This window comes from Corvus moneduloides, chromosome 4, assembly GCF_009650955.1.
Source record: "Corvus moneduloides isolate bCorMon1 chromosome 4, bCorMon1.pri, whole genome shotgun sequence".
Taxonomy (NCBI): Eukaryota; Metazoa; Chordata; class Aves; order Passeriformes; family Corvidae; genus Corvus; species Corvus moneduloides.
Window position 1 is genome coordinate 65488361 of NC_045479.1, and position 22743 is coordinate 65511103.

Genomic DNA, 22743 nt, shown 5'->3' on the forward strand with positions numbered 1-22743 from the left:
GAATGGCGAATTATGGCAAGGAAGCACAAAGGTGATCTTTTTTTGGGCAGGGAGGTCCAATGGTAGAGAATGCACACGGAGAAAGCATTAAACTGAGACATTAGGTACAAAAGATTTTGTAATGTGCCAATGTACCATGTTATAGCAATGAGAACATATCCATCAAATCAAACAATATGAAGCCTTTCAATACTATTTGGCTGTGAATGGAGACAGAACATACCTTTCTCCTGCGTTCATTTACTAGACATTATCTCGTCATTCCTCCTCCAGCCTTATCTAGACCAGACATATGCTGGGTGCTGGTAGGCCCCTATCTGCTGGAACAATTTTACACCCTGTTCCATTGTCTGTATGGAACAGAAGGCTCAAACACAGAAAAAAAACATCAATGACTTCTCTTGGACTGGTCAGAGTTAAAACTACCATGAAGAAATGCAAGCTATATATTTAGATATTGTAGTTGTGATAAAGCAATCTCTAAAGTCTGGAGAACAGAGATAAAGGAAACATGAAAAAGCAAACAAAACCAAGTTAACACAGGAACTTGAAAAACAGCAGGAAAAATAATGTATATAATAAAATCCAGCCTAAATTTTTATGTGCATTGTTATTCTTATGCAATTCTCGGGAATACATAATATCACGATCCATATCAGAGGCTGGTTGTCTATATAGGTACAATATTTTCAAGATTGTCCTCAGGAGAATTGTTTTGGTGCTTCTAAAAAAATTAGCTTAAATGAAGTTGTTTCCTAGAAACATGATTGTACAGCTATTGCATTTCTTGGCCATTGGTAATTAAGGCATAAAACACACATGAAGTCAAATCATGAGCTGATGAAATTCAGATATATTGCAGTTGTTTTAATAGCACAGAATTGATTTATATCAGCTGCAAATCTGTTTCATGCTGATGATCTGATTCACTGATTATCATCCTGAAGGATTATGAAGTGTTTTATGAGTTTGCATCTTGAAGCATTTATTACACCTACTTGAAAATAAGATAAAGGTCTCTTCTTTTTGGATGACCTGTCACATCAGAACCTGTGCTGTCATCTGTGGTAGACTGTAGCTTTAAATCTATAAAATCCCTTGCAGGCACTGAGTTTCATCTGTGTTTACTGATAGACACCAGTGGCTCGATAGATGCCACTGACTGACAGCTGAACCTCCATGGAAGTCCGGGGGCCTGACTGAACTCTAACATTCAGCATTGCAGTGATCTGTTTCTGCAGCCTTTTCTGCATGACAGCTATGAAAGCAAATTGCACCTTTATAGCCAGCAGACATATTGCCCTCTCTCAATTACCTCCACTCAACATCTTCAACAAATGTTCATATACTGAAAAATGCATAAACAACTGAGTTGCCAAAAAGATTTCATGGAAAATATTTTAAATACACACACTAGTGGTTTCCAAATTAAAATAATTTGGAGACAAGAAATATAAATATGGAATATATGGTCTGTATCTCTACAAAATGTTTCTAACACACAAAAGAATTTGTTTGGTTTTTTGTTTGGTTTTATTTAGAGAGTTCAGTGGTACTGAGTTCTTTCTAAAATTGATGTTAAGACAAAACCAGGCATCTCTCTTTCCTTTTATTTCCAGTCCTATCCTCATTTACTACTGTGTGACTTCCCAGGAAAATCTCTGATGTACCCTGACTGTAACAGCTCAGTCCCTTTCTGTTTATGGGTTTTAACTTCTGTGCCATGTCTCTGCTAAGGAGTGAGTGTTTGAGGGAATGAAGGCCATTAATTAGGGATTAAGTCCTTCCCCAGTGACAAGGGAATGCTAGAGGAGGGTATTGCTTTTTTGTGCAAAGTATTATCTCAGTTCTTCACAACATTAAATGAAAGAAGTAGGATAAGTAATCCTCTAAGAATATGAGGACAGGAGGTGGATTCCAGTTCTCACTCTCTGACTTCTCACACTGAACACAGGCTGTGACTATATTTAACATGGTTTTAATTGAATAGTAATCACATATTCATTGCACTTTAGTATTTTGCTGTAAGAACTAATTTTGCTGAACTTGCAGGTGAATAATCCTAAATATATAGGGTTGTTTATTTAGAGACTAACTACAGCAGTGAGGTCTTGATACAGGAAAACTCTCTAAATTCCCTTCCTCTCTATCTGTGCATGAGCTGGCACACTGCAGAAGTGTAGTGTTGTTTGCAGGAATTAGCAATCCTTACGGAGAGCATGAGGCATGTCTGACGTGTGTACAGCATTACAGCTACCCTGTCATTCTCCTTGCAGTTTCACTGACATCACTGCTGATGTGGAGATTAGGGATGCAGTCTTCTGCCCATCATCTAATTCATTTCTTTACTCCACTACACAGTTTGCAGATTTTTCTGAATTGTTTCTCTGCCTCTTTCTTTTTTTCTTTTTTTTTTTTTTTTTCACCAGAATTGAAGAGGATGTTCACGGACAGTCTGGCTGCTCAAAGGTACATTTTTTTTTTTTTCCTGGAAACACAGTACATGCCTCCTTTCAAAAAGGAAAAATTACTTCTGACTCAGCCTATGTGAGGTAAAGGAGTAAAAATTACCTTTGACTAAGTTCACTCATTGTACCTACAGATGTACTAAGATGTGTCTCCCTTGTTGGATTTCCCCCGCGAGTGTCTAAACAGCTTCCTGATCAGGAATAACACAATGAAAGTTATCTTTGCAACATTTCCAAAGGTATTGCCAGTGCTTTCATTACCTTCAATAGCCATATCCTCAATTCACTTTTTCAAATATAACAATGATGTGATAAAAAACAGAAGAGAAAATTCTGGCAGTATAAAACAGCACTTATGCTGCTCTGCTAAAGGATCCAAAAGGAACAAGGAACTCTCAGTGAAAACAATGAGTTTCTGGAGTGTTAAACACTGCTGTATTATCATTCACTGATCGCTGCTGTCATTGCTTTGGAACCTCAGCATAACCATGATGCCAATTCTTTTATTTTTTTTTTTTTTTTGCAAATTATTAATCAGTTCTTGAAGAGTAAATTCTTGGAAATTTCTTCACACCTCCCAGCATTGTCTGAGGAGGGGACACTGTGTATCTTGAAAAGTAGATCTGTGTGCTCTAGATTATGGTGTATGATAAAGAAACAAGAACCTTCAAGAGAGAGGCCAGTGAGCAAGTATACATTTATTTTTCATTCAACACTGTTATTCTCTTGCCATCACAATTCTGGCTCTGTTCCTCAATCCTTAAACACCTCATTCACATGCCAAAATTCACATTATATGCTTCTGTGTGCAAAATTATGCCAGGTTATGTAAGAGGCATCAAAGGCATCTGTACCTCAGAGTCAGCTTTCATTAACCAGGAAAGCAAATAAAGCAAATGCATGTGCACATAATATGTAGTGAAAAAGTCTGAATTTTAAAATATTTGGGACTACTCTTATTATTGATATTTAGAGTGTGACAATTTTTGGATTCATAACAGGCAGTAATTTCTACTGTGGTAAGATTGTCATGAGACCTGTGGAATTCAAATTATAATGGTGCTATTAGGATGAAATTCAAGTTTGTCCTACAGTAACAGCTGCTGTGGTAGATTTGGTTATCTGGGCTGACCCAGCACACCGAATCACTAAATGCCAGGCTGGCCCAAGAACTCCAGTGAGATGAGATAATGGGCTGAAGCACTGGCCAGTTTCCCAGCAAAGCAGCTGGTCAACAGTTACAGGAATTCTCCAAGTGGGAATTGTGTACAGTTTGGGACAGTTCCCTACGTAACTCTTGCTGTGCACACTCCAGATCAGATACACTAATTGTATTCTGAAGATATGTTCATTCATTCCCTGAGAGGAGAACCTGTCAGTCTCAGGCACCTTCCCAGGCATCTCCTGCTGCAGAACTCACTAAACTGCACATAGGTAATTTAAAACATCAGAAGAAACTCTTGCATGTGCAGGAATGATCACATAGGAGAGGCTTTTGTGCACAGCCAAGACAGGATGTTTTGTACACCCTGTGAGGAAATAGGAGACAGTAGATGGTGCATATGCTGTTGTGGTCACCCAGGACCACAGGCCAGCTGGTTTAAAAGAATCCAGCAACACAAAAGTTCAGCTGAAGATGCTACTGAAAGGGTGATTTTAACAGTAACTGTCTGTTCTCTTGGAAAGATCTGACTCCCCACGTGAGCTTTACTGATGGTTGTGGTTTTTAACATACGCTTTTCCTGTGTTTATGCAACAAGTATAAAGGCCAAAAAAATGAGTCAACACCTCATTTTGGTACTTTCCGTAAGAAAGAAGGGCAGAGAGAAAGGGAGAGCAGAAAGAGACAAAGGGAAGAAATAAAAACAAAGAGAAAGAAACCAGACAATGCAGCAATCAAACATGGAATCTTGATGAATATCCAAAACTCTTGTAGTGAGATAGCTGTGATGGTATAAAAGTATTTATTGCTTAATTTACCAAAATTTAAAGTAACTTTTGCTGCATAATAGACTTCTATGTCTTCCTCTGGTTAATAGTTATTGTCTGGTTAATTAACATAGATGCTTACTATTAGTTTGCAGATAATGTTAAATCAAAATTAATTTTTTTAAAGCCTTGTGTGTATCTCTGGGAGAGGTCATTTGGAAAGCTGAAGGCTAAGCATAAAGCACTGCACAATTCAAGAGAGTTTTCATGTACTTAAATCATTCAGACACATGAGAGAAGGGAAGGAAGGGAGGTACATAGTCAAGGAGTTATGGTACTTCAAAGATGTATAAGGAATGAAAACTACAACCAATTCTGTTTCAGGGCTACCCTATTCTACCTTTGGCTCTTTTCTGTACAATTTGCATTTAAGCCTGTAAGTATTTGTAGAGAAATCTATGCGTACATCATACAGAAATATGTCTGTGCAGGTCTCCAAGCATGTATCAAAAGTATGACTGCAGTTTGTAGACAGAGCCAAGCTTGCTTTCTGCAATGAGAATTTAAGCACAGTATTATATAGCTATAGCAGTGAGCAATCCCAGTGTGGGCTACATAACCTTAGCAGGACCCTGAGTAAATTTTTGATCCTGTGTGACCTCATTTGTGCAGGGCATTAGTAAATGAGATGCCTTTTGCCCATCACTGCTCACAAGGCGTTTTCCCTGATACACAATGTGTAGCTGTGATTGCCAGCATGAGAGGTAGTTGAGAGTTTGGAATAGGCATTTCCCACTGTGTGAGGGTAAGTAACTTTACATAGGAACACTAAATCATGAGCTTTACAGTTGTGTGGTTACAATTCCACTTATTTTTGAGTAAGAGAGCAGCTTGGATCACAGCATTACTCATCAGCCTGCAGGGCAAAGATCGCTACAAGGATGCCAAGGAGTTCCTGTGGACAGGGAGGGCCTGGAGCAGCACAGGCTGACACATAGCAGAGCTGGCAGCTTCTTTCAGACTGTGCTGTGTGGGTGGAGGGGTCTTTCTGCAGCCTGAAATCATCAGTGGGTGTTACACTGACTAACAAGAAAATACCTCATAATACATACAGAACATTCATTTAACACCCTAAATATGAGGTGGATACCGAGGATGGAAATTATCAAGACTTTACTGCCAGAAACCCTGTGAAAACAGTATTTAACAATTTAAGTAAGTTCATGCCACTTTCTACTTAATGCTTGAGGGAACACCAGGGTTGGCAGTTGGTAATTACTTCTGTGCAGAAACAGAATTTGACACACACTGTTAGAATTTCTTAAGCAAGTTAAAAGAAAGTCTGATGGTTTCACGACAAAACTGCTGAAAGCATCTACCTCTGAAAGAACAAAAACAGTGTATTAAAATAACTTTGAGTTCCATATCAATATTAGATGTTAGAAAGAGTGCAATTCCAAAAGCTCAGACAGACAGTCCTTACCTGTGCCAGGTGCTGTAACTGGCAGCCTTTTACAGTTTGATACACGAAAATATCACACAGTGTTCCAGCTCTCAGCCTGGGAGGTGAATGAATATCACCTCTGCCACTTTCATCTCCTTGGCAAGCAGACTCTGACTTACATGAACATTTGTGTCAGTGTTAGGGAAAAAGAGAATAAATCTGAAGTCCTGTGATAAATGTCTCCATATGAAGATATCACAGAAAAATGGGATCTGATTGTTCTGCTAACCCCCTCTGTGGGGGGGTAGAGTTCCAGGACAGAAAGAATAAAATCCTCATTTCTGTACATGTTGAACACCTACACAAGCTTATTTTATAAGAACTCATGCAGAGAATATAGAGTTACATAAAAGGCAACAGCAAAACAGATTGTTCATATGGATAACACAACAGACTTTCCTCTCTTTTTAACGTCAGTATAGCTTATATATCTTGAACAGATGTCGTGACCTTTTTTATGCACTGCTGCTTTCTGTTATAGCCAATGAGCAAGATTTAAAATGACCACTGAATTTCCTGCTGCACAGACACAGGAACTATTTTTAATACTGAAAAATTTTTGTATAATTCATGCTAATCAAATTAATTATCATGTCTGGTAGAGAGTTTTTTACCTGAGACTGTGTGGTCCTTTGGGTCTCTCAGTAGTTTGAGCCTTGTATGAGGAAAAATGTATTGCAGGGGCTTCCCATTTATCTAAGGAACACAAATATGCATGTCATAAAAAGATAAACCAACTATTGCGTCAATAATTTCAGACAGGTGAAACAGAAACAAACTAACAAACTTATTTCATCCAGGGAAATATCACAACTTCATAATTCAAAAAATTCCCCAAGTTTGAAGACATTGGTCAAACTGCAAATTCCTTCTGCGGGGTAATGAATATTTGCTTCCATAACTCCAGATTAATTTTGAACATAGCTTTAGTTCTGATTTTTCCTAATGACTAGAAGGTGCTCCCTCTCTTCTGTAGTTTCTTTTAACCTTAACCCTCTATTCAAGCAATGATTAAGATAAGAATGAAATGAAACATAATTCCTCTATTTTTTATAAAATTCTTTTCTTAGGCACCTAAACAAAATGTTAATGTGTTACCATCCATGAGTTGCAGCTTTAGTTTCAGCAAAATCACATGGTTCAATGTACCTCTTGTCTTCAAATTCCAAAAGCCATTTGGAAGATATGGGGAGAGATAACATCAGAAAGACCCAAACTAAAACCTGCAGGACTACATTCTGTATGAAAATGCACAACATTTACCTGGATGGATCCTAGACCTTGTCAAAGCTGAGAGCAATGCACCCTACGACAGACTCTAAAGAGCCAATTTTCCTTTTGAAAAGACCCCACCTGCCCCATGGTTTGGGCATACGAAGGGCCAAGCTGCAGGAACTGACCCACCTGCCAGGGATGATTGTCCCAAGCCCATACCAAAATGCTTCTGCAGAGTGTTGGTTGCAATACTCCCCTCACAGCCATTACAGCGCCCCTTTGCCTGCAGTTTTGGTCTTTAGGTATCAAAGCTGAACCCATCGCTTCTCTGCCTCTGACATGTCGGTTCCAAGCCTGGGCACTGCACCCAGACTGAGAGGAGGGAGCATGACTGTGCCTGCTTCAGGATGGGACCTTAGGAAGCAGCCTCAAGGAGCCAAGGGGACAACACTTTTCAGCATGGCAATGCAGCAGCCTGAGTGTATCAGCAGCCTTTTGCCAAGAGTTTACTACTATTATTTATATTTAAGTAGTCTTTAAAGGGATTAAGCTCCTCCTGAGCCAAACACTTCAAACCTAGTTTCTGCCCTGAAGAGTTTATGAAGTTAATGGATAGAACACATAAATGATGGGAAGGGAAACAGAGAAGTCAAGGGACTTGCTTAACTCAATCTCACAGTAAGCAGAAGAGTTTATACATCTGTTGTCGTAATTCCATTTCTTATCCAGTGAATGATGCTGTATCTAGAAGGCTCAAATCCTCCCATAACACAGTGAGAGTAATATTGACTGTAATTAATGTTAGACATGAAGAAGATGATGGATTTGGTAGTGGACAAGTACTCCAGAATAAATCAGAACATGAGATCAGGCAGATGTTTGATTTTATAATGGGATTTTGTTAGAACATAGAATCCAATACTACCAGAAGTGAATAAAGTTCCATGAGGCTTCCACACATTAATGGATAGGGAGAGTGTTATATTTTTCATGACACTGTCAGAAATTCAGCAAGTTTTATATAACACTAAAAGTGATACATTTGTCACATGTAGCTTACATAAAATTGTAAAAAATATGAAAGAACGCATCTAATTTTATTTTGAATTAAATAAAAAAAAAGAAATATTGCCATTTACAAGAAGTGTATGAACACATTTGAGTAGATCCTTAGCTGGGATCCATTTTGGTGGGAGCAATTCAATTTAACTGAGGAACACTGCAGCTCTTAAAATTCCATTCATATTATTTTACTTGCTCTATCTTCTTTCATTTTTTTAATAAATGACAATCCAAGAATATTCAATTCCATATTGTACATGACTGCTGAAAAATACATCTGAAAATGTAGACTGTCTCCTTCTTTAGACTATTACTTCCTTATTACTTTCACTTCTGGAATTTTATGAGAAGAATAAATCTTTGTGATTCATACAGGTCTGAATAAAACCATTGAAGTTTATTAGCATCCAGGGTAGTATATTATTCTTTTATTGTTGGTGGGAATCAGTAATTAAATGGAATATGTCATTAGACTTTTACTTTCAGACTAGTATATTTCTGAAAGTGGCAGAATAAATAGGAAAAAACAGTGGTTGCTGTAAATAGATAATACCGAGAACAGTTATATTGGTCTTGATGTTTTGCCTTAACCATTAGTGAGCATATTTATCTGAAATTTACGACAATATTTGAACACCCGTAATACACAAATTATTCTGAACTTCATCTGAAAATTTATCTGAAAATTTACTAGAATATTTGGAAACCTGTAGAACACAAATTATTTTGTGTTTCCAATTGTTCACATCTTCTAACTTCCACTACAGTTGGTTTCCCTTCACCTGAATATATTCCAGGAGTCCCTTCTAGCTAACTCTTCCCCCAGTTTCCCCAGTGAAGACAGAGAGGGACCCCACTGAAGCCACACAACCACAACAGTGTAAATACAAACTGGTGCAGATGGGCCATCCTTCCACTTCATGGCTGGAGAACATATAAGTCCCCAAGCGCAGATTTAGGTCACAGGGCAAAAGTGACTTGATCCCACTTATTGGCGACAAACCCCAGAGATTTCTGCCATCTGTTCCTGTCATGAAGATCCTTCCTCACCTCTTTGGGAGCATTCAGTACACTCGACTTGTAGTTCAGCACTGGCATATCATCCTCTTCCTCAGGAAATGTAAGCTCTGTTCATGTGTTTCATGTTATTAGTCAGCTCAAAGGCCCTCCAAAAATGGAACGAATAGCAAATAATTGTGCTGAGGTTGTCTAAGACTGTTACAGAAGATCAGTTTAAAAATGCACTTCATTTTCCATTTGTCATCTGTCCTGGGGTGACGTTATGAAGCCGCTTTATTCCTTAACCATCCGCTCAATGCCCAAGGATGCTGTTTCTTTAAGATGGACCCGGGGGTGGGGCCACGGGACCGAGTGTGGGGCGGTTGAACGGCTGAACCCAACGGCTCGGGGGCTCCAGGGCTCGGCGGGGCTCAGGAGGGAGTGCGCCAGGAGCGCTGTGCTGGTTTTTTGGGTTTGTGTTCCAGCTAGCTGGGAAAAGGTTCAGTTGTTTTTTTTCCTGTTCTTTTTTCCCTTCCCTCCCCTTGCCTCACTGTCCCCCAGGTCCATCTTAAAGAAACAGTGTCCTTGGGCATTAAGCGGACGGTTAAGGAATAAAGAGGCTTCATAACATCGCCCCAGGACAGTCGTCTTTAAGTGTTTTGTCTGATAAAGAAACACTAGGGAAGCCTCATAAAAGGGAATGTTATAAGGTAGAGAGGATAATCAAGAAGAATAAATTTCTCTAGTGCTATATTTTAGAAATAAAATTAATGAAGTGTATTTCAGTATTTCAGTCCATAGCCACACCTGTAATGTATCAACTGGTCTTTGGATCAGATCACCAAAGTCATGGTAGCTCCTGGTTTTAAATGTTGCTGCATCTCCCCTTTCACCAGTGTTAGGCCCTGATAAGGTGACTCTCAGCAGCTACACTTGGCTGTTGTCCTCTGGGATAATACCATTTTCAAGGGAAACTACCTGAGGCAGGTATCCAGGAACAAGATGGTAGATGCTCAAGGTGATGGGTTAGGCAGTATCCATCCTAATTTCTGAATACCACAGGTACTTGCATGAGCACACAAGGCCTGTGCAAGCTGGCACCAGGAATTTCTCCAGCTGTGGTAATTCTGCCCCTTTGGACTGCTACATCCCCCCTGTGCAGAGCACAAGTGTCAAGTTCTCTAGAAATCCTCAAGACGGAAAGTTCTTTCTAGAGGATAGATCCCTGGTGATGAAGATAACTTGCAAAAGGTGCACTGAATAAAAACTTAACAAATACAGTGTTCCTGCTCATTAATAAATTGCAAAGCCAGTTGCATTTTCTTCTGCAATTAGGTAAGTTCAACACTGACCTTTGCTCTAAAAGTCATTCTGGCATGCAGAGAGAAAAACATTTCTGAGTGACTAAGAAATGAGCCACTGCCAGCTAAATTCCTTTGTGAATTACAGTGAGGGGGTGGCTAACAATTCATTCTTTAGATTACATATTTTAACAACTGCACTAAAGTTGGAAATGACCCATTTCTCATCATATTTCCAGAGAATCTTAATCACAAAATGCCCCGCCAACCAAGTCTCTAGCAGAAAACAGTTTACTACAACTTAAAATAAATTCTCCTTGCTAGTAGGGGAAACAATCAAAATGAAGTAGATGGACCTCAAAAATGTGGAACAGAAGTTTTCAGGTAGCCTTATGTATCAGTGTCACAAACGGTATTTTCTCATTTTAGCCCCAATGCTTACCTTATGACCCATTTTTTCATAATATCTAAATCTTCAGGTGCCCCTAAAAAGGCTTGACTGAAATTTAAAGAGAATGTTAGTGACCTATGAATGAAGAGAGGAGCACATAATTTTTTTTGGTGTTTAGAAATAGGGGATTTCATTCAAAAGGGTTCATGTCTAGAACCCTTGCCTTCTTTTTGTGATTAGAAAACTTTTGCCTAAGTGAACTGATGACAATTTATTAGTATTATGATGAGTTTAGGATTTTATTATTCATTTAGGGCTTAAAAAGACCCACTCATGATGACTGGAAGTATTTAAAATGCCTCACTGAAAAAATACTTACTGCCTGTTAATATACTCTCATTGTCTATGCCCTTGTTATGAAGTTTTACTGCCCTGGCACCTCCTCCTACTGTTCTTTCCCGAACTGTTTGCAAAAGCCAGTTTAGTTCAGAATATGCAAATAATTTTCACAGAAAATAATACGAAAAAACCCTTGATGTCTGGAGGTTTAAAGAAGTTGGTGATGAACTGGCAGTAACTCAGCAAACTGTTGAGGTCAACAGGGATCAGTGGGAAATCTACAATAGATTATGTATTGATTTGGTTTTACCCTCCTAAAGGGAGCAGTCCAGAATCAGTACATTGGGAAATGGCTATTAAGATATCCAACTCAACTGCAATTTAATGTGATTTCAGAATACTATATAGAACCACAGAAGTTGCTATAGAAACAAATGTATTTTAATATTTATACAGCATGTGAGCTTAATCTGCTAGGTTATAAGAACTCCATGGAAACCTGGAGGTTCAGGGTTGTCACTCCACTGCATTCTTGCTTCAAAAGCTCAGGGTTGTGCTTTATTTATTACCTTCAATTGTACAGGCTCTGTGGGATGCAATCAAGCAGTTCTGATTTCATCTAGTAAGGAAATTGATATTTCACATGTGTGAAACAAAATCTTCTGTAATACACATATTGTAGTGATCATAAAAATATTCTAATTTTTTTAACAAAGAAGATCATAAAAATAGCAAATTTAGAGCCAATAAGTGTATTTGGAAACATTGATTGATACATTACAAATGGATTAGTGCTATTGATGCAAATTATTTTTTCTGTGTCTGGTTTGAGCTCAGTAAGGGATGTTAAAGGAGTTGCAATGGCTTAATTCCTGTGCTAACCAGGAAACTTCCCTCCTAACTGATTTCAGGAAATCATCTGCAGCAAAGGAAGCTCTGGGTGAAGATGGGTATGTTCAGATGGTTCAGGATGGAGAATGACTTGCCATTTTTATCTCCAGAATACATTACACTTGGACAATACAGGTCCCTGTGCAGGACTGGTTGTGGATACAGGAGACAGACAGCATGCCACAATGAATTCAGTCACCGTTTTTTTACACACAGGGCTAGAAAAGCCTTTAGGGAGTGGTTACTTTGCCTCACCACTCTCATTGGCCTGATATGGTTTATTTGCCTTCATATTTTTAAAATAGTCAAATACTAAAAAATAGAGATGTTAATACTGATTTACTTGCTTCTATTGCTAAGTGTTTCAAAATTCAGCATGGAGCTAATGAAACTTTTTAAAATATCTCTAACCCTTTTTGTCTTGTCACAAATCTGAAAATATATTTGTCTCAAACAAATATTCACAGAAGACACTTAACATACACATGCTCTGAGTAACATTTTGATAAGGTAGATGATGTAGAGTTGGTGAGAACTGGCATGTCTCCCTTCTGCAGAGTTATTGATACTGTTTTGTACTGGTGTGGGACTGACAGTATCTAACCTGGATGGAAACAGAAGAAGGAACTGTTGTAAAACTCCTCCTCCATCACTTCTTCTCTTCTGCAGAGGCTTTCCATGGCATCAGACAGAATTATTTAGAACACGTTCACGTTCCAATTTACATCCTAGATTTTACAAAACCTTAAAAAATGCCTTTGGCAAGATTTTAATGCTGTATCTCTACTTCCATATAAGAATGGAGATATCACAACAGCTTGAGACAGGAAAAAAATACGTATTTTCTTCCTGGAAATATCCAGGAAAACAACTCTTAGGCCCTTTAACCTTCGAACTGAAAATTTTTGAACAAAGTTTTTCAACCAGTCCTAGTGTAGTGCTACTGATATGAGAGAATAAAGCAAAGATCAGATGTCTGTGACTAAGACCTTGCCTTAGAACTGTTTCCCAGGACACAAGCTCTGGAGCCCTAGAAGTTAAATGCATCTTTACTAACCACCTCCTTATCACAAAGCTCAGGGTTAGCAGTAATCCTTTTGGACAAACCTGATTTTCAAGGAAAATTTTCAATTTTACCTCAGAAAGCTGTAGTGGTAAATACAATTATGTATGCTTAGAATAATAAATGTTTCTCATGAGGATTAAAGTGCTCAGAGAGGCACTTTTTTTAACTATTGTCAGTGATATTAAGAGCTGTGAAGACTCGAAAACATCTTTTATCTTGCAATTAAGTTGATTCATAGACTCATAGATCTATTTGAATAGATTCCTGTAAGAATTATATCTTCTAAAGCCCTTTTTCTCAACAAGAAATGGGTAGGCCCAGTACAACCTAGGGTGTGTAAATCTCAATATATGCTAGGGATAGGAAAGGAGGGAAAAATAAATGACAGCTTATAAGATATTTTAACACTTACTTCATAAAATCTACACTATTGCTTCATAAATCCTACATTCGATATTCAAATGTCAGTGAAAATTCTCACCAGCATAAAAGTTTCAAAGGCTGCTTGGTAGTGGGATATTCCTGTTTTGTATATTATCTGAGGAATTAACATGAGCAACATAAGCTATTAAGTATCACAAAGGGACCATGTAATACCTTTACTTAGAATCACAGAATTGTTAAGGTTGGAAAAGACCTCTAAGATGATCAAGTCCAACTGTCAACCCAGTGCCACCACCACGTTCACCACAAACCATGTCCTCAAGTGCAGTATCCACATGTTTTTTGAACACTTCCAGGGATGGTGACCCCACCATTTCCCTGGGCAGCCTGTTCCAATGCTTGACCACCCTTTTCATGAAGACATTTTTCCTAGTATCTAATCTAAACCTCCCCTGACACAATTTGAGGCTGTTTCCTCTTGTCTTGAGGAAATGCACTCATTGCATTCATTTGATCTCATGTAAAAATGTAATCTAAATCAATACATTAGAATATATCAGGATGTAATCTAAATCAATCAGTAAAAATGATAGCTGAAACAAGCAACTGGAGACCTTAGAGATTTGAAATACATAAGATTTGCTAATAAAAAGTAGAAATGGGATGGTACACTAAGGTAAACTAGATTTCAAAGTTGGCAAGCCTGAAGAGTATGGTATTTTTCTTTCTCTCTCTAATAAATGAAATATTCTAATTATTAGATGATAAAGTCTTGCTGATTTACTCAATAATTAATCACAGACTGTTGGGATTATACTCACCAACTGAAAGTGGAAAAATTTGCCAACAATATAAAATAATTCTTTTCCTTCAACTGCTAGAAGAAGGGACTTGAATTTGGATGGGATAAAGCTGGTAAGGGAAAATGAGACTAATTGTTTTCTTTTTTCCTTTTTTTTTCCCAATAGGAAGGAATACTTAAGTATACTTAAGGTATAGATATTTTCAGCTGTATTTCAAAAGTCAAAAGACAACCTGCAAAATTAATACTGAGTTGTAGAGGAAAGTTAATCTACTTTCATCATCAAACGTTCAACAGTACTTCAGCTGAATGTAGCTGGATTTTGAGTAATCCTGTAGCCCCTATGGGAATCATTGGACAGTATGATTAAATTATCAATCATTTATAAAACTAAAGGCACATCTTACTTCACAGCTTACTTGATCTTGGTGTTGACTTAGTGGTCGAGAGTGTGACAACTTCTCTGGCAGCCTTCTGTCAAGGATGTGTCCGTTCTCCAAACGAGGCTCTCTGGGCTTGTCAAACCAATCTGTTTCTTCCCGACGGAGATGATAGGCTTTGAAAACCAAGGACAGGTCAAATGCTCTGATCCAGTGTTGGGCAAAGGGCAAGAATGTGCATTGTGCATAGCAAACATGCAGAGTGGTTACTAATTGGCCATGCAGCTAAAGCAAAGTTAGAGGTGAGACTTGAGACATTGAACTTGAGCATTATTTAGCTGTGAGACAGCAAAGGGAGAAGATTCTGTTTATGGATATTAAATACAGAAGAAATCTACCAAGTGCTATGGCCACTTCTTCCTTCTGGCAGCTAAGAAATACACTGCAGATTTCACATCTCTCTAAAATTTTTGTTGAAAAAGAATTAGTCATATTAGTTATTTTGCAGCAGACTAAGAAAAAAAAAAACAAACCAAGAAAATCCAAATCAAAACCCAAAATAACCAGACCTCGAAATGCAAACTCCACTAATTCCCAAATTTCTGAACTGAATATTGTTAAAAATGTTTTGGAAATAATCTATACCTATATATAAGAAAATTATGACCTCTTTATGAAATCGGTATCAACCCAAATCAAAGCAGATAGGAAACCAAACTATGTAACTGAAATTCTGAGCAGAAATATTGCAGGTGATCTCATTTTGAATTCCATCCCCCGATTTTGCAGTATGAACCTTTGTATAAGGATTGTTAATATTCTTTCTGCAAAAATTCTACAAGACTATTATTCTGTTTGCAACCATTTTAAATCTGTACAAAACATGTTGTTTAAGGTGTCTTTTGGGAATCAAATAACGCCATTTCACTGAAATCAGTTTTGCAAATGCATATATTTATGCTTACTGACTATTGGGTCAACTGACATAGCTGTCACCCCATTGGGATCAGAATCATGTCCTATTTTCTTCTATGTTGCCAATCAGTGCAGACCAAAACATTGTGCAGGTAATGCAATGTTGAATGTAAGGCAAGTTTGAATTTTATGCTTTATTAAGCAAGATAAATTTGGAAATCAAAGGAAGAAAAGATTTGTTTCAGCAAAACCACAAGGAACTGCAAACCTTAAATAAGGTCAGTTTTTGCTATAGTAACAAGACTGAATGCCCGTGACAGAGAAAAGAATTCAAAAGGAAAAATGGTAGTGTGCATAATCTTTCCTATTTAGTTGTGAAAGTAAACATTATCTATTTGGTTTAAGAAATAATTTGGAAATAAATGTTATTAGGAAAAAAGCAATTTGTGTTTTTTCGTTACTATTTTCTTTAAATTTTCCAAAAAAGAGGAATAATATATATGCATGATTTTCTGAAAGTAATACTTTGTGTGTGGTAAAATGAACATTCTATATTACATTAAGCCTTTAGAAAATGCTTAATCTTGATTCAGATATTATGCAGCCTCTTCCTTCATAACTGTGCACAAACTTAATCTAACGTTAGTTTATTAATATTATTTAGATAAGCATATATGAATTACCAGAAACATTATTAGAGGTTGATGCTTATCTGGCTACTAATTAGTTATTGATTAACTGCTCTGAATAAACCATTATGATCTAGCATGCAAATCCTTCATGCTTTACATTTATGCCAGTTGACCAGTGCCTGTACAAAGCAGGTTCATTCAAAACTCATCCTAACAGAACTTCTTTCTGAAGCTTGCATAAAGAGCCTAATGCATATTCCTGAATCCAGATGCTAATGCAGGCTGTCACAGTCTGTGTCATCATCTGAGCAGATGAAAGAATGATTTTTTTTTTTTCTCTCCTCCTGCCTCAGTTGAAATAACTTTTCCTGGATTGCTTCTCTTGAAAATGTAGAATTCCATACTGCAGTTCAGACCAGCCTTTTTTTTTTTTTTTTATCAAACTGCAATGAATGTGTGAATTTTATTGAAATTTAAGATGTTATAAAGGTACATGTATATAGACACACACACACCACACTCACATGTACATACACACACCATTGGATTTGGCTTGCGCAGCTGGGATTTGTCACAGCTGGAAACCTGGGAACAACCAAGATGAACCATTGATGCTCTTAGAGAAGTCATCCTTTTATTCTAAGACTAACAGAATGCAGCCAGATGGTTCCACCCAGATTAACCAGGCGAGACTAAACTCCAGGCCGTGGGGTCCAAGAAACTCAATCAGAGGAGTAACAATGATCCCTAAATCCCATGGATGAAAAATTACAAGGAGTTGGCTGTGTTGATATCTTGATGTCTTGGTATCTCAAATTTAAGCTTCTAAACCCTGTGGAAGAATTGCCAAATTAGCATATAAAAGAAAAAAAATATCTTGGGTGAGAAAAGGTATATTTTATATCTTCTGAAGAGCAAGGACCATTTATATTCATAAAATTGAGTACTGGCTTCAGTGTTCTTGAAAATTAGTATCTTCAGCATACTTAGCAGTGTGTGGAAAGTGGCAGCTGTGGGGTTGACAGAGATCTATTTGCTGCATCAGAGCTTTCATGGTACTGGGAAGCCTGAGAAAATTCCAAGTGTTTCAAGAGCTCAAAATGTTGTTTATTTCCAATGGGCAGCTCTGGACGCTGTGGTCTTTTGACACTAAGGCTACTTTTTTAACCTGTTTGAAGTCTGGAATCCCAATGTAAGCACTACTTATGTATGGAAGCATGGTTTAAGATTCGTTACAGTATGTACTTAGCGAAAAAACAAAGGTTTGGACTCAAAGTCCTATTTGCATTCTCTTCTAGTATTTGTTATGGGATGTCGCTTATAAAAAATGAACAGAAAGTTAAGCATGTCTCTGAGTTTGAACCAAAGAAAAACAATTTAAATTTAATATTTTAACTTAAATTTAATTTTTAGAAGTCTTTTAAGATGATAAATCAAGCTGTAGCACAAGAAGAGTTTTCCTAAGACAATGCTTAAGACTGATTTCTTTTAATGAAATCTTGTAAAGACCATGCAGCAGTTTCTTAAAATAAAGAGAAACTGCAAAGCAAATTGTGTTAAAAGGTTGGATGAAACATGCCAGAATAGGTGTCCACTTTCAGGGCATCAAAGCACTACAGGGAAGAGTGCACTCCCAAAAAAAGAAGGCCATAACTTTCTATAGAAATGTAATTGCTTCTTTTGAACACTTTTTATCATCCAAGTAATATGAATTATTTTCAATACAGGTTACTTGCTATTAGACAGCATATTTGAAAATAATGTCATAAGGTATTTTGGTTTCCCAAGAAATAAGCTATTTGTGAAGACAAAAGTTTCATAGAAATTAGAAAAAAAGACTGCTGAAAGGAGAAGCCCTATGTGACATATCAATCAAATACAGAATATGTGAATTAAGTTAGAACACCACTGAAAGGGTCTAACTAATCAGAGACGAATTTAAAACTGAAATGTGTTAAACTTGAAGTGTTAACATGTATGTCTTGTACAAATATATATGAGAAACATAATGCACTGTAGGGCAGATTTTTAATTCCCTATGACCGGTTCATATGAGGTAGAATAGCACCAAATTGGATTTTTTTGGTCCAGGTTGGCTCTCCTTAGTTTTCAGGAGGAAAAGTCCTGTATCTTTCACAATGTGACTCTAGAATGACCCGTAAAAGTCACAAGCTGAGAGCAGACAAGATAGCATCTGCTTATTTAGGAAGAATGATATGAGATGCAACTTGGGGAGTTCCTCTCAACTGCTTTCAGATTTAATTATAGGACTCTGTGTGCTAAGAATCGAAGGACAATGAAAACAGTTAAACTTCTGATAAATATCAAAAAAGCTAATGACCCTGAGTCTCTCCTGAAACACAGAGTTCATGAGGGGGTTAGAAATATCTAAGAAGTATGAAGAGAAACTTAGAAAACAAAACCCTTAGTATGAAGTATGAGGAAGGCAAATAGATCAATTTTTCTAATGCTTATGAAAGATTCAGCATGTGTAAAAAACCAATAATGCAATAATGAACGGAGGTTAGTAGAAATGTGAAAAATAAACCATACTACTTCATAATCATGCAAATGTGTCTTTTGAGACAATCATTGCCATTTACAGACAATAGAGCGCATGCAAAGTCTCTTTTATTGTGCAGTAAATACACATAAGAAAAAGTTAAGGGAATGCATACAATTTCAAACATGTTCATTTCATTTGCTTTCAAACTGTCTTCATGATTTTTAAACAATTTAGAATATATTAAGTCTGAACTGACTCAAACAAAACTGATACATAATTTGCAATTAAGTACTCAACATCAGCTTTAACATTCTTCTGTACTTATTCAGAAGCAGTATTTTTAATTGCACTATTTATAATACATCAGAAAGGTCCCTTTCCTGAACTTAAGCGTGATAAACTCTTGTGCTTATTTGGCAGACGTGTATGGGGTGCATATAAAACCAGCTACGCTGCATAACCCATCAACAGAAGTAAAATACTTTATGCAAGTTTATTGAAGGATGAGATTGTCTTGCACCATCCAAATGACAAATTATCTTACATAATCACAATTCTGAATGCACAGAAGTCCACATGACAGGATGCTTTCAACAAACCATATGTAGAATGTTATTTTGCTATCACGTTAAGCTCTATATGGTTCTAACATATAATATGTACTTAATGAACAGACTATTTCTACATAAACACAGATCTAAATTGGTGCATCGGGAGATGGAATTATCATTTTTTGAGTTCTATCATGAAATTTCATGCACATAAAATTACTGGAGTTTTTTAGAGATTTGGGAGATTATTTCCAAATCCCAACCAAAACTATTGCAAACAAGTTCAATGATTCACAGTCACTGAAGAGAGCTGCACATAAAGACTGATGGCAGAGTCTGTATTGTACATGGAATGTTCTACACAGTATATTTGAAAAGTAGACATAAACAAGTGAAAAGGAAAGTGCACAAGCAAACCAAAAGGAAAGCAAATCAACAATATAGTAGCATGCTATAGTAGCTAAACACCATCCAGGAACTGTTAGGGTAAAATAAAAAATACAAAATAAAGACAAAACAAATCAACCCCCAAGAATGTAAATACACAGAAGATGCACCAAGCAACAGAAAAAGAACAAGTCTGTGAAGTGTAACAAAAATCAGACACATGCATAGAAATGAGGATTTGCGTTGTGATAGTAAGATACCAGTCTGAGGCCTAATTTACCTTCACTGTCTGACATGGCATGCTGGAAGTCATCCATGATGAAGGCTATATCTCGATCATAGCCTCGAGTCCGTGACTCCTCCCTCATATGCTGCTGGACCTCAGGTAATGAATGGCTCGATCCAAACTGGTCCCTGGTATCTGCAGATATTGGTGGCAAGGGTCCAGCTGCTGCTCTTGCCATTCCCATTGGCTGTCCAACAGGACTGAGTGGGCTCTCCTCCTCTGAGTTCTGTGCTACTATTGGGATCCTTCCCCTGCTTTGGCTAATAGGTAGACTGGTGGGTTTAGTTCTTCCAGAAGGTGCTGCATGGCTAAAGGAAACATCTAAAGGTTCAGCTTCTTGAGCTTTCAGTCTTAAAGAAGAACTGGAAGAATCCCTTTTCAATGACAAATCGAGCCCATACACTGAGGAAGGCCTAGATGAGGGTCTAGATCTACTACCACTGCTATAGGACTTGTCCGCTTCATCTTGTAGTGTGGATCGCATTGTTGGACCTAGTGCAGTCCCAAGGCCTGCTCCAATGGATGACGTCAGTGGTGGCCCCATGTACTTCTGTTGGTCACTGATGTTTTTTCTAAGGCCATAAGTGATATCATCCTGAAGAAGCCTTGCCCTAGTAGTAATTCCCCCAAGTGTTGAAGTGCTAGAAGTCATATAGCTTGAATAGTCAGGCTCAAGGTCTCTGCTTTCTTGGATAGGTGAAAACTTTGTTAGTTTAGGGTCTATCAAGGCTTTCTTGTGTTTTGACTGCTTCTGGTAAAGGAGGGCTGCTGGGAGCTGCTTAGCAGCCTGTTTCTCAAGAGTAAGCCTACCTATGCTGTATTTCTCAGATTTTGGAAAATGCCTGTAGCTGCCCTCTCCATGGTAATACTGTGACAGGCCAGCCAGATGATCAAGACTTTCTGCACCTCTACGGAATTCTTGCTTTATTTGGTGTTTCAGAAGTTTGAGCTCATAAGGGTCCTCCATTGGGTCTTCATCAGCTTTAACATAGGAATGTAACCTAGAGGAAGTCTGCAGTGGTGCTAGGAAGTCTGACACTTCTTGTGCTCTCCTGGCCTCAGTTGTGCGAAGCAGTCGATCTGTTTTGGTCAGATCTTTCTCATGGAGGCTAAAACTGGAACCAAGAGCTCCTGTTCCTTTAGTAAGTTCTCCTATATCGTCTATCAGCACATAATTTCGGGGTGTATGGTGGGGGTCTATATCTGCATAGAACGAATCTGCAGATATGCTTGATATAGGGCTGCTTGCTATGCTATTTCTCTCATCTAGCCCTATCCTCAAGTCCAAGGTGGAGTATTTACTGCCCAGCTGGGAAACTGCATAACTATTGTCAGTGGAAACTGGTGCTATCATGAGAGGCTGATTGCGAATTACATCATAGTTTGTTGTTATCTTAGGCTCCAAATATAATGTGGTCTGTCGTGGCTTTGGCTGTATCACCATCATCTGTGATGGGAGTTGATATGATGGCTGTTGAGATGGTGGAGGTTGAGCCTGTGGGGTAAACGACATAGTAGCTCCTGTTTGGAACGCTGACTGGGTCTGATAGGGTGAAACCTGCTGGTGATACAAAGGCTGCTGTTGTTGGTAATGTGACTGCTGTGTGAACTGAGTTGGTGCTTGAGTTGGCAGGGCAGGAGATGAATACTGATACTGAGCATATGGGCTTGTAGCAGGGGCAAACTGTGTTTCTGGCTGGGTTTGTGGTGGCATAAACTGGTTAAATTCTGTCTGGGGCGCAGTACGTGGTCTTTCCAAGCCATGCTGAGTTTCTATTCTGGTTGACCTGGTATTATTAACTTCACTGTCTGACATATAATCACGTTCTTCTGCTACTCCTTGGAGATACGCACGCTCTCTCTTTTCTCTTTCTTTTAGTAGGGCTTCTTTCCTCCTATTAATGCCCATTTCCAAGTATCTCAACTTGGCATCTATTTCTTTTTCCTCCTCATCTAGCTCTGCTTGCTTCTTCCTAAGCTTGGCTGATTCACGTTCAACCAGATCCAATTCCCTGTCTATATCCTGAAGAATTTTGGCTCTGGCCATAGTGGTGGTCCTACAAATCCTTCTCCGTGAAACTGATCCCACAGAAGTATATGGGGACTGAGTTCCTGCTGCTGCTTCCTCTGGAGGTGGGTTGGGCAGAGTCCTCTTCACCTTCTTTTGAGTGCTGGATGGAGTCAGGCTTGAAGAACCTTTTGACTGCAATAGAAGAAACAAGACTGCATCACTATTCTGGAGGGAAATTAATCACAATTTTTTAAAATTTTTTCAGGGTAAGGCTTTATAACTTAACCACATATTTTCCTTTAGACAGAGGAAATATTCTATCTGTGATTAAGCAGAAGAAAATGGCAAGGAAAAGGGCTGTCAGTCTGCTAAAAATGAGCAGTCTAATACAAAATAAGGGTGATACTCACTAAGACTTTGTTTAGCCTAAGATTAAAAAATCTATCTTATAGTCTTAAAATTGAATCAATGGTAATTTAAGAGTTTTTTCTTTTTTTTTTTAAATTTCTGCCTGCTTATACATAAGCATATTCAATACATATATATGTGGGAGGGGAATATGTATGCATACACCTCCCTTTTATATAACATTTAATTTAATAAACAATCTGTATATGTGTACTTATATACACCTTTATATCTAAATTATGTATAATTTGTAAAGTTGAATAGATGACTGAGCCAGACACTGAATGCATATCCATAAGCTATAACTTGTCCTGAA

At 37.9% G+C, this 22743-nt stretch overlaps 1 protein-coding gene across 1 annotated transcript in view; it reads right to left on the reverse strand.

The window, feature by feature from the left end:
• The window catches only part of PCLO (piccolo presynaptic cytomatrix protein), a 327932-nt gene that overhangs the window by 119710 nt on the left and 185479 nt on the right, over positions 1-22743 (reverse strand). Inside the window, 3 exon segments of the mRNA XM_032107596.1 lie at positions 6516-6597; positions 14759-14907; positions 20003-22211. Of these exon segments, the coding sequence (XP_031963487.1) occupies positions 6516-6597; positions 14759-14907; positions 20003-22211 (2440 nt within the window).